Source organism: Calliphora vicina, chromosome 3 (genome assembly GCF_958450345.1).
Source record: "Calliphora vicina chromosome 3, idCalVici1.1, whole genome shotgun sequence".
Classification (NCBI taxonomy): Eukaryota; Metazoa; Arthropoda; class Insecta; order Diptera; family Calliphoridae; genus Calliphora; species Calliphora vicina.
The window spans coordinates 65,371,101-65,384,905 of NC_088782.1; the positions used below are offsets into that span (position 1 = coordinate 65,371,101).

Sequence of the window (13,805 nt, forward strand, 5' to 3'; positions counted from 1 at the left end):
TATTCCTATATCGATGTCTTAATATAAAAAAGGCGTAACTAATTTTTTATTTTCAAAAATATCAATGAAAAAATAATTATCTTAAATCACTTACAATAAAAAAAATATAAATTTAAATAAAAAATAAAATGTGATGTCTCTTCTTATTTAAAATAGCATTAAAACTTTTGTTGTGTCTAAAATTTGATGGATTTTATTAAGTTTTTTCCTTCTCCTGTAAAGTAGCAAAAAATAGAGTAATGCCTTTTTTATATTAAGCCATCTATATTCATATTTGTTCTGAAATAACTATTCGTCATCATGCACTCGTTCTACTGTTCATTCTGTTTCCGTTGTAGGCCATTACAAAATATTTCCATAAAACTCTTCATATCCAAGCTTGTAAATATTTTATTTTTTCACATTTATTGAGAGCTGTCACTTGACTTCTTTCTGCACTAAACCCGGTTATCTCGCCTTTGCTTCACCATAATAGGGATTAGTATTTATTTTTTTTGCATTAAACGATGCATTTACCTTAACAAAAGAGTAATCGCCAAATAACTTAATTTTAAATTTTTTGTTGCTTGACTGGTTTTTGAAATAAACGATTCAATAAAATTATATTCCTTTTTCTGAGAAAGATCTTGCGATTTTACTGCGTGGTGTTATATTTAAATCTATATGGGGAATTGTGTCTGGCAAAAACTAAAATTTATCTTAATGTTTTGATACTTAATTTAGGGCCATTATTACAACTTGCCGTTATAGTTAAAGTTACCTTTAAGGGTACCTTTTTAGTATGAAAATATCTCGAATTATAATTTAACAAAATGTGGCGCTTTGTTGGAATCTTTTACAGAAAATATGATATTGAGTTTATAAAATAATTAGTTCCTTAAACAAATACTTATATACAAAGTTAATGACACCTAATTTCCCCTAGATGTTTTTAATTGTATTTTTCTTCATTTCCCAGCAACTCATTATCACAACTACCCACAAAAATTATTAAAACATAAAATGAGTTTATTAAAATAAACGTAATGTTGCTGCTGTCCGTAGCAACAGCAGCAGCATCAAAAACAACAAGTTAATAAATATTTGAAAGCAATAAACCATAAAATTGTATTAACTGGTAAATCTTGTAAATATTTCGCTGATTTACTATTGAATAAACACACGTGTCGTTATTTGCTCGAAGGCTTTTGTGCTTAATACTCTGGTTGTTGTTGATGTTGTTGCTTTTTGCTTTCTTATCCTTTTCCTGTTAATGGTTGTTGTTTCTTCCGGTCATTGAGAATTGTGTTTTTCCCAGAATCTGTTAAACCACAGGCGTTTAAACTCACTTCCATTTCAAGCACTTAAGTTGAGCCACCAATCCATTCATTCATTCACTCTTGCTACATGAAGCTTTTTGTGGCTGCTTGCTGTTGGGTGAAGTGGTTGGTGTTGCCACCCTTGCTATTAAATCTTAGACAAACTTTTCTCGTCTGTCGTTTTTTTGTTTTTTTTTTGTAATACGTTTTTGTACCGTTTGCTAACGACAATCTGTAAATTGAAATAATAAGCCAAGGCGGCGATAAGATTAATGATTATGGGTTTTACTTTTTCATTCATTCATTTGTTCATTCGTTCGTTCATTCGTTTGCCTCATGTCTTTCCCTGTTTTTCTAGCCCCTGCTTTTTGCTATTGCCAGCAAATGTTAGTTAAGAATTTAGTTGCTTGCGGAGTAAGAGGACGATGATGGTGCGGATGACGATGATGTCTGTTTTTGATGGAAATTAATTATAAAGCGTGCAATTTAGTGTAATTTTATTGTACATTATTAGACTTGTTTTATTTTAAGTTTGGTGTGTGTGTTGTTGTTGTCGTTGCTTTTTGTTTCTTTTGTTGTTGGTATTTTCTTGTAAGTATCCTGATTTAACTGGGATTTATTTAATGGGAATTCATGGGATTTTTTTTGTTTGCTTATTGTTTATTGGAGATTTGTGTAAGTTTATTTAATTGTTTAAAATCACTTGTTAATCAAATTAAAGTTGAAATCATTGAATTGAAATGTCAAGCTTATACATGTTCTCATGCCACTCATTTGAAGACTGTAGGACTGAAGAAAGAATTTCCCCTGAAATTTGATGTGGGTTTGTTTATTCTGTCATATTTTAGCTTTAATCATAGGTCTTCGTATAGTTTTGATACAGTGATATTTCAGCTTCAATGATATGTTCTAATTAGAGATGCCAATCGGGACTTTGATCGGGGGTTTGATAAAGACACCCGAAATCCCGACCCGGTGTTTCGAGATTTTCGGGAATTATAAATTCCGAAAATTTTAAGAAAGAAACGTATGTCATTTCAATTTACAATTTAGCAATTAATTTTTATTAATTGTAACAAATCTGCAAGTGTTTTCCTCTTGATCCTTCAGAAATAAAATGATATATTTCTTTTGCAAGTTGCAAATCTACATTATAATTTGGTTTCGTTATTGTTATTTGGGGGCTTTTACATTTATTAATAATATCTTTTAGCGTTTGAGCAATCGAAATATTTTCATTTTGTTAGAGCTCCTCATCTGAGATAAAATCTAATTCGTTTGAAGATGATTTTAATTATGTTTTGTAAGATAACTGACGAAAAATTATGATGAAAAATGGATTTTCCAAGGAAAACCAAAAATACTGTTTTTTTTATTTTCTATATTGTAGCAGGCGTTGAGCTTAACAACTTTGCTGAACATCACTTTGCGATATTCGGGCTTGTAGAATGTCAAAATGAATGAAAAAGGCAGAAAAACGGGATTTGTAAAATCCCGAAAATCCCGGGGTATGAAATTAAAAAATCCCGGAAATCTCGGGAGTTTCGGGAACGGGATTCCCCGTTTGGCATCTCTAGTTCTAATACAGTCTTTATACAGTCATATTTTAGCATCAATCACAGGTTCTTAAACTGATATATTTTCGTTCAGTCGTTATTGTTTATATAGTTATATTTTAGCTTTAATCGAATGTCACTGTACAAGCATATTTTAGCATTAATTGTAGGTCTTTATACAGTCATAGTTTAGCATTAATCAAAGGGGTCTGTACAGTCATATTTTAGCCTTAATTGTAGGCCTTTATAAAGTCATATTTTAACTTCAATCACAAGCCTTTATGTAGATATATTTAAGCTTCAATTCATGGTCTTTATAGAGTCATATTTTACATATTTTACCTTCAGCCGTATTTCTTTATACTATCTTTCTATAAACATATTTTTTTATAAAGTCATATTTAAGCTTTAATCGTAGGGATTTATAGAATATTTTTACATTCATATTTCAGCTTTAATAGAGGGTCTTTATTCAATCATATTTTAGTTTCAATCGTAAGTCTTTATACAGTCAAATTATAGCTTCAATTATAGGTCTTTAAATAGTCATATTTTTTTAATCGTAAGTCTGTATACCGTATTTTTATAGTCATATTATAGCTTCAACGGTAGGTGTTTATACTATTTTATATAGTCATATTTTAGCTTCAATCTTTGGTCATTGCACATGTCTTTATACAATCATATTTCAGCTTCAATCGTAACACTTTAAGTTGTTTTTAACTTCAACCGTAAGTCTTCATGTAATCATTTTTGGCTTCATTGGTATGTCCTTTGGTAAGGATTTATATAATATTTTTACATTCATATTTTAGCTTTAATCGAGGGTCGTTATTCAATCATATTTTAGTTTCAAACGTCTTTTTACAGTCATATTTAAGTTAGATAGTATGCCTTTATACCGTCACATTTAAACAATCATATTTAAGTTTAAAACAAATATCTTCAAATAGTCATATTTTAGTTCAATCGTAGGTTTATGCAGTCATAGTTTAGCTTCGAACGTAAGTCACTATGTGATAATTTACATTCAATGGTAGGTCCTTATACATGTTCTATTGATCTTTCAACAGATATATTATAGTTCAATCGTATGTTATCTGTACAGACATATTGTAGCTTCGATTACGGGTCTTTGGACAGTCATATTTTAGCTTCTGCTGTAGATCTTTATAAAGCAATAAAGTCATATTTTGGCTTCAATTGTAGGTAAAATTTCTGCTTTCATCATAGGTGTTTATGTAGTCATATTTTAACTTTAATCGTAGGTCTTTACAAAAGCAAATTTTAGCTTTATAAAATCATTCCAAAAATAATTAATAGTTTTAGAAAAAGAAAGTAGACAGCGTTCCCCAAGAAATATTTTGACCAAATGCTTAGGTTAGGTTAGGATCCAAGGGCAGCTCACTTCAAAACTGATCCTGAATGATGGAGTATATTCATCTTAGATTCATCCTTGATAGCTCATCGAAACCCGATAGGTATGTGATTCCGAGGATTCGTTCCCTCAAGTTTGTCAGATCCGTGTCTCCTCCATTTCTTCATTATGATGGCTTCTACATATGTCATTATATGAATAAATATGTCATTATATGAATATTTTTAAGTTTTTACCTTCTAAAAACGGTGTTTTATTTCTTTTAAATAAACCAGATTATTTTAAATTGCAAATAAAAACACGAATTATTTATTAAAATTTACTCAAAATTTTAAATTCACTCTCTTTTAATATACACACTTTAAAAACACAATGGTAATACGGTTGATGTTAAATTAAACAGTCCTTACGATATACTCAACTATTTACAAGTATACAAGTATTTATATACACCAGCGTCATCTTCTAGCAATTTCCAGAAGCACTCGAATGTTGTTTTTCCGCAATGATCACCTTGAGCTTTTCAAGCTGCTTAACAGTTAATGTTGTCATACTTATAAACATTGTTAACATGTTAACAGTCTACAGCCCATATATGGGCTGTGAACGGAAAGCGCCAAAAGTCCACAGCCCATATGTGGGCTGTTCGTCCAAACTATTTTCAAGCCCACATGTGTTGTCTGTGGACTCTGAAAGCGATTTATAGGAGATTTTGTCCACATTAAAAAAACACACCTTATTAGATATTTATATACATTTTAAAAGATACACCGATTTTGCCAAAAAAAAGTGGACGTGTGAGGCAAACTTCATTCGCTACCTTGGACTGTTAACGTGTTAATAACAGCATGTTATCAACATTGTTTATAAGTAGACGTGTCTACTGATGGAAATGTTTAAATTCAAATTGATAATGTAATGTCGTAACAATATGTATCACTGAAACTAGTTACAAGCAATAACATAAATAACTCATTAATAGACTTCACAGAACTAGTAGAACAGAATGTGCTAAAGCTAGATAATAACTACAAAATACGCTCTTATATAACAGATAATTATCAAGTCATTATATTACTACTTCTAAGTAATGCAGTAGTTATAGAAATCTATGTTATTAAGCAACTGCAAGTCATTACCAAGTTTTTTCTCGGATTTTTGGCTAATAACTTTCAGATACCTATGTATCTCAAATATAATCAAAATTTAAAATTTCTATACGAAATATTTGGCAAATATTTATTTTCTAATTCCTAATGAAACAAATTATCAACAGCAACAAATAGCTACAAAAAAATCCTTTAAATTACTTCTTTTCATCGATTTTAAGTGTTAAAATGCCTGCTGTTTTCCAATAAACAACTTCATTCTCAGCAATATACATACATATGTATATTCAAAAAGACAAAAAACACAAATTTAAGCCTGCAAAAAAAAATCCATTTTAGTTTTTGGGAGACAAAACCCCATCAAACTTTATATAAAAGTTTGTCCTTAAATATGTTGACCCCCCTACAGTCAGGCATAAAGTAACATTTTTCAATTGACATACACTTACACACACAGAGACACTCTCAATGCAAACTCGTACAATAATTCAAAAACAGTTTCTATTAAAAGTTACCGCCTTTTCTCGTATCTGTCAGTCACATATACTTCTCAAACTTTTGCCACCACCACAAGCAAAAAAACACAAACAAAGGAACGTAAATGCTGGGCGTCTAAATGTCCTCTGACTCATTGCTGGTCCTTCGTGCTACGGAAACACTAAATGTATTTGAAAATGTGGGGGTAAGTGTTTGAGAGAGAGTGTAGTAATGGTATCAAATAATAATTTGTATCTGTTTTGTAATCAATTTGTTTCAAATTATACTTAAGAGTTACTTCTGCTACAGATACATTTACAGGATCTAACAACCAAACACTGAGTTTTGGTTGTAGAAAGTACAAGTGAAATGTTATTGTTGTTTTAAGAAAAATTAGCATTTATTGAAGGATTTCTGGTTTCAACATTTTAAGCAGACAAGACAAACTTTTAGCTTAAAGGATACAAATGAATAAAAAAAGGACATAAACTGTCTGATGATATATTAAATGATTTAATGAATAAAAAAGAAATATAACTTTAAATAATTTTAATTTCCTTTGTTTGCAGGTCAAAATATGGTTTCAAAATCGTCGCATGAAATGGCGCAACTCTAAGGAACGTGAACTCTTAGCCAGTGGTGGCTCCAGAGATCAAACGTTGCCCAATAAAAATAATCCCAATCCGGATTTATCTGATGCCAAAGGCGATCGTCCTCTAACACCGCTATCACCCATGGCCATGTCACCACAACGTCGCAGTGTCTCGCCTCCCAATTCACCCAATTCCAAAGAAGACTTAAGCAATTCAGCTGCCAGCACCCCTAAGCCAATGATTTCACCCAAAACTCCCAACTCGCTGCAATCGCCACCCATTATGCATCATATACCGCAGCCAGTTACCAGTATTGGCTCCTCTTTCGGCAGCTCACAACAAATGCAAATTTCTTCACCTCCCCCTCTGCTAACGGTAGCCAAACTGCCAATACAACATGATCAATCATCCACATCATCGACGGCCTCATCACCGCCCAACAATTGTGCTGGTGGTGGTGGTGGCATGATGCCCATGACCAGTGCCGAGTTTCAAGCGAAAATCAATGCTGAAATGCATAAACATTTGGTGGCAGCTGATTTGAAATTCAAATTGGAAACCACCTTAAATGAAGCCAAACAAAGACGCATGACCATGTTGAATATCAGTGCTGGTGGTATGGTGGGCCCCGAATCCTTGCATCCAATGGCTTTGCATCCGGGACATCCGGCAAATAACATTTTCATTACAAATGCCATGCAACATCATCTGCAGCAACAACAGCAGCAGCACCAACAACAACAAGCGGCTATGGCTCATCAACAACACCAACAACAGCAGCAGCAACAACAACAGCAAGCACCCCAGCATACATTAAATGGACCCCCACAAAATCAACAATTTCAAAATCCCGATTTTATGAAAATGTACTACGATGACTATGATGAATCGAATTCAGACAGTGACGAGGAAATCAGTGTAACGTGACCGCCTTAAGAGGTCTTTGTTTTGTGCTAAACAACCCCCTAAAAACAAAAGAAAGAAATATGAATTGTACATAAATATTTTATTTATAGTTTTAAGTTAATTTTAATTACATAAGAAACTATTTATTTAGTAACTATTAACATTCAATCTCATACGAACTAATAATAATTATAAATATTAATAAATCTTTTTTCGAATTTAAATTCAAAATTAAAAATCCATTATTAACTGGAAAAATTATTAAAGAAAATAAAATTTGTTTTATTTATATTAGAAAGAAAATACCTATATAAAACAGTTGGCATCTCTATAAGTAACTGTGAAACTGGTTGTTGCTATAAACACTTCAGATGGTTGTTGTATTTGCTAAGCATCAAGCCGAGAACAAAACCATGGTGAATTTTTAATGGTGAGCCATAGTTGCCAGATAAATTAAGCAAAATCGTTAAATTTTTGGAGGAAAATAGTCAAGTAAATTAAGAATATAAAAAAACACCATGAATTCAGAATTCCAAAGATAACACACACTTTTGATAGTATTTTCACTAAATTATTTGTTAAATCATAAAGTATATTGAAACCTGACCCACTTAAAATCGTCACACAGTGTATTATAAACTTTTTATTTTGGAAATAATTTGGTAGCTCGTGAACGAGTGGATATATTCACTCATAGTCAGTGGTGCAGTTTCAAGAGCAGACAAGGTTTGTGAGTATCCTGGAGGGTAGATGTAAGGATTTTGTTGACAAAACAGCATCCAATCTTTATGCATAATAATATTTGCCTTTGTGATTTTTCATTAAGAAAAATTCTAAATTGGAATTAGTGTAAAATTCGAAAGGAAGATATTGTTACGAAATTGTACTTGAATTCAAATATAACGATTTTAAGGGCTGATTTAAAAGTAGCATAATGCTTTCAAATAACAGTGCTGTAATGGCAGACTGTAACATATCTGTGGGCATTCTTAAATAAAAGCTTTCAGTTGATAAGTTGGCAACGCTGTATTCGAATATTCAGTTAAAGAACATTGTAGAAAGTACACCACAGATGGCGTATGATCTAGAATATTCGAACTTTGACAGTTAAGGAGCTTTCTAGATGGTAATGCAGTGTTATAAATAGTGGCAGAGGTTGCAGTCGTGAGTGAGTTTATCAGAGACGCTTTTCGAATAAACATCATCTAAGTGCCTTAAAGTGTGTTGTGTTTTCAAATTAAATTCGTGTTCATTATAAATTGTGTCTGTAATTATGAGAATTTATAAACGTGTATAAAAAACATTGAGTGGCTATTTATTTATGTTGTTGTACATTTTAAAGAAATAAAGAGTTGTTACAATTTTTAAACTACTAAACGGCTTTTATTTGCAATCAAAAGTATCCGGTTTATTTAAAGGAAATAAACCAGCGTTTTGAAAAGGTTAAAACGTAACAATATCTTATTAAAATTTGGATTTTATGTAGATCGAAACGTCTTTCAACCAATGGGTTTATAGCTTTTGCTATTGTCATCGTATTGGTCTACAAAAGATATGACCTTTAGGATTAGAATACCGACAAGTGATGACTGGGCCGCTCCTTGGGGGAGGACGCGATCTCAATGTTTGCAATATTGAATTTTATAGAAAAATGTGCATTGAAAGAGACAGAACTCAGGTGGTCTAATATCACCACTTGTAGAATATTCAAAATACACTGGTCCTCTCTGGCAAATGATAGGACCAATAATCTCTTGATATAATGATTGGGCATATGTCAAAACGTATGGGTATACGCCAGTTAGTCGAAAAGATATTTGGGAATAGGGTCATATATGTATGCTACGTTGGGAGGGGTTAGGTTTGTAAAACTATCGAATCGTAAAACTGGGAAGAGTATAATCTCCTCTGATATGGAACTTGACTATGAATATCCTGCAAGTTGAGAAGGAATTAATATGTTGTACATTTGTAGATACTAGGGTATTCATTCGACTAATGATCGTTCGATTAATCGAATAATTTCTTACGAATAATTATTCAAACAATTTAAAAATGGCCATTTTCGAATAATTTTATGTAGAATAATCGAATAAAACGAATAAATGTTCATATATATTTAAATTTATTAAAAAGCTTAAAAATTTTCATAATTTCAAATTTTAACAAGTAATAATAACTCACAAAAATTGCATTGTTTCTGAAATTCGACAAATAACTAAAGACAAAGGGACTTTCGATTACTGTAGATGAGTGATCCGATAACTCCTTCTATAAATATAAAAAAATTACTGCAAAAGTTACAATTCTAAAAACAAATCTTTCACTTGAACCAAGGAAAATAAATCATGTCCAACTAGCTCAAATTTGTTAAAGCATTGCTCCAAAACGGAAACTAATGGGTTTGCTAGTCAATTTTTTTGTAGATTGTTCGGGAGGGAATCTGATCGGAATATTTCTGTTGAAAATTTAATGATAGACTTTGTTTTCGAATGTTTTTTAACATTATCACTACTTGAATTGTTAACTTTAACGTTATTTTTTGTTTTTCTTTAACAATAAAATTTTAAAAAACCGACATCAAAACTTCTTTACTTTTTTAAAAAATTTAAATTATTCGAATAATTCGATTAATTTTAAACGTGTGATCGAATTATTCGAACAAGTTAAAATCTCTTATTCGTTTTATTCGACCAAGAGAAAAATCGAATAATTCGAATACCCTAGTAGATACTATATCGTGTTGTATGAGTTCAGCACTGAGTACACTCAGTGAGGGGAATGTTTTGATTTAGTGTGAACCCTATGAAGACGGATTGACTCTAAACTCTGCGGTGAGGCTGAAGGCTAGTGGTCTTGCAAGGTCTTTGAACACTCCATGGTACTAGACTACTATAGAACATAGTAATATTGGCTACCACTACACCAAGACCATTCTTTAATATAAAATGTCCATAAATTCCGAACAGGGATATGTGCATTGTCATACCTTAGGTAAATTAAGTAGAGGGGCAGTTTATGACCCATTTTGGGTATACACATACGTCTACCCATCTCGGCATGTTGTGCACTCTTAAGGAAATTTTCTTCTGCGTTTATCGGAAGCCTATAAAATGTGGCCAGCTAGATTAAGACCTTAGTTTCCTCAATAAAATGCTTTCCAGTCAGCATTCTTAAGATGTTCTAATTTTTAAAAAGTTCGTCTTTCATTTGACTAACTAGGGCAGTGGCACAGGTAATATATCAATGTTTCGTTTTATTCCTCATACGTTCGGCAGATCGTGTTGTAGGATAGATCGATATGAGTATTGGCCTATTTAGTATATTGGACGTCATTTCTAGAATAAATAGCTGCCATTTTTTTTAATTCCGATTTAAGATTTAAGTGAATTCATTTCTAATTGAATTAATTAGAAGCTCTACTTGGGATGCATGTTATCTCAAGTTTTTCGCAATTATAGCATGAGTTATTTCATTCTTATATTTTAAACTTTTCGAGATTTAACAATTTCGTTCCTTAGGATTTTAATAACCGTTTAACTATCCGTAAAAATAAATCGCCATGGTCTCAGCCTGGAGAACAAGTTATCGCATTCGATATCGAGTAAAATTTATCGTAATTTTCTTATTTGAGATTACTGCATTCGATATCGAGCAAGAATTTTAGTACATTTTATTATAATTTCGATATCGAAATCATTTTTCGATACGATAGCTCATTCGATCACGAATGCGGTAATTCGGCCCCAGTATTTTGATCTGGTAGACTTTCTGTCTTATTGCAGCAAGATCTGCTTCATATTTTAATTGTATTTCGATCGGTAGTATTGATAAAATTTTCTCAAAAATTTCTCTATCTGTATTTATTGAAGAGGTTTTATATATCCTCCCTGTCACATCATTCTGTTCCGACCAAGGAGCAATGAATGAAAATGATGATGATGTGGTATTAATATATGGTAAATTTCTGGATGCAATATCTATCTGTATGGAATCGACATTAAGTACACTGAGTGGAGTGTTTCGACTGGAGTTATTTGAACCCCCAATATAGGGATGTTGTCTTCACTATGAGGTACAAGATCGATGATTTTAGACCAACTAGACTAAATGGAATCAGTCTTGAGATCCGGGCTAATCCAAAGCACCTTGGCATCATTCTAGATAAAAGATTATCGTGGAATCTGAACAATCAGAACAGGATTAACAAGGCCTATGTAGCCATCTACGTTTGTAAAAGTACAATTGGTACTAACTGAGTTATTACGCCGAAGGGTATCAACTGGATCTTCAAAGCAGTTGTAAAACCTATTTTGTTTTATGGAGGCCGTTGAACGAGTTTTAATGACTACTGATTACCTCCTCTAAAGCACTTTTTACTATTTTAAACTGGCTACCAGTTGATTTGATTGTGATACGAATGGCTCTCAATTCTGCTGTGAGACTGAATGCTGGCTGCTCGTGGTCTGGTAAGGACCTTGGGTACTCTAAGATACTGAATTACTATGGGCACATCCATAGCAATGTCGATTACTGCATCGCAAAATCATTTTTTGACATGACTTTCCATATTATAATCCCGATCGGGGATATATGGCTGCGCGGACTCTAGCCCCCTGACGATGTCATAATACTGACGGCTTTAAAAATGGTAGAGTAACTTCGGGTATTGTGGACTATGCGTCTAATGTGGACCAGTGTAATTTTTCAGAAACTATTGAAGGTATGATAAAACTGATTTGTCGTACATTTTACAATTTGTTTGAAACGACAATTGCACATTTGCTTTCATGAGTAATTGATATGTTGGCTATTTATTCTTGTATTGAAATTAATGCGCGTGCTCAACATTTTTTTCGGCTCAAGTAAGAAACAAAATTTGGTACAGTTACTTTGTAGAATTTAATGTTTGGTTGTTTTATATAGTTAAAGTGGACACGTAGTTTTGCATATATTTTGTAAGAATTTAAGCACATTTAGATTATTAGGTAAAAATATTTTTTTACCACTGTAACCCAAGTTCGTTTAATGTGGACCACTTAAATTACTTGATTATGTACTACTGGTCCATATTACCCGACAATAACTATGTACTTTGTAAGCAATATATCTAAGCCAAGAACGCGACTTTTTAGTTTGTATTAATAAAAATATATTGAAATTAAATTTTTTAATCATTCATGATTAGCTGGTTCATGAATTTTATGTATTAAATACTAGTCCACATTACCCTCATATAGTGGTCCATATTACCCTCCAATTTTTTTAATGCTGGTTTTTGGGTTCCTTACAATATTTTCACATAATTTTTTTATCCTTTGACGGAAAAAATTTTCAACTGCAAAAACAATTAGGGAATATATTAGCTAATATATTGCTTCACAACTTTTTTAATATCCATATATATTGTGGCCAAAATTTAGAAGAAACAAAACGGTAGTCCACATTACCCGAAGTTACTCTAATAAGTTCGGTGGAGGTTTCTTTATTGAGAATTTCAGGCTATCTAACATCTGTACTGCTCTTCAGGTGGAAATTACTGCTATTAAATGTGCATCCAATTGCCTGAGGTATCCAATTTCTGGAGATATATGTATGTATATTTACTGCCGTTAACGGAATAGCGGGTGTCTTCACGACATTTAGGTTAACCGATGAATGTCGTGTATCTCTAAATAAGATAGCGAGACATTCTAGGATAACGCTTATATGGGTCTCTGGACACGATAAAAATCAGGGTAATTGTATATCAGATGAATTGGCCAAAAAGGCTGCGATGATGGATGAGGATGCGATCGTTTCTGATATTTCCCTTGCAAAATGTAAGATGGTTGTACAGCAGAGACTAAGTATATGAGACAGCACAGAAGTGGTGGACTAATGAACCCACCTGAGATATCGCGAGGCAAACTTGTCCCGTACAGGAGGAATCTACTTATGGAATTCCGTCGTGAGCAAATAAGGCTAATTGTTTCCTTTAAGTATTACAGGACACTGTATAATTTGAACACATGGACCCAAGTGAGCTGCTTGACGAGTGACTGCCAATGGAACCTATCCTAACCTATGGGCAATATGAGGGGTAGAGTCAATTATGGACTGATCCTCACAAAAGTTAGTAGAAAGATTTATTTATATAAAACTTGTTTATGTCCAATTTCATAAAGATATTAATTATAATAAGACAATTATGAATGTTCAAGTAATTTTCAGAGGGGGGCCTTGTATGGAGACTACGGGCAAATGTTGACTGATTTGTCAACAGAGAGTATTTGTGGAAAATTTCAGCCAGCATACCCCTATCTTGTTTTCAACAGACAGACGGACATACTAGCTAGATCGTCTTAGAATTGCATGAGGACCCAGAATATGTAGGCTTAATACTTCATTAAGAAAACTTACTAATAAATCCAGAGTTAGCCGATTTTAAGTATCGGTGAAAGCTTTTTTAACCCTACATTTATTCTATATATTAAAACATATTAAAA

At 32.5% G+C, this 13,805-nt stretch overlaps 1 protein-coding gene across 1 annotated transcript in view; it reads left to right on the forward strand.

Moving 5' to 3' along the window:
* The window catches only part of Dbx, a 47,723-nt gene extending 40,351 nt beyond the window's left edge, over window positions 1–7,372 (forward strand). Inside the window, exon 5 of the mRNA XM_065505853.1 lies at window positions 6,388–7,372. Within this exon, the coding sequence (XP_065361925.1) occupies window positions 6,388–7,338 (951 nt within the window). The 3' untranslated portion in view covers window positions 7,339–7,372. The remainder of the gene's footprint in view (window positions 1–6,387) is intronic.
* Window positions 7,373–13,805: the final 6,433 nt, after the last annotated feature.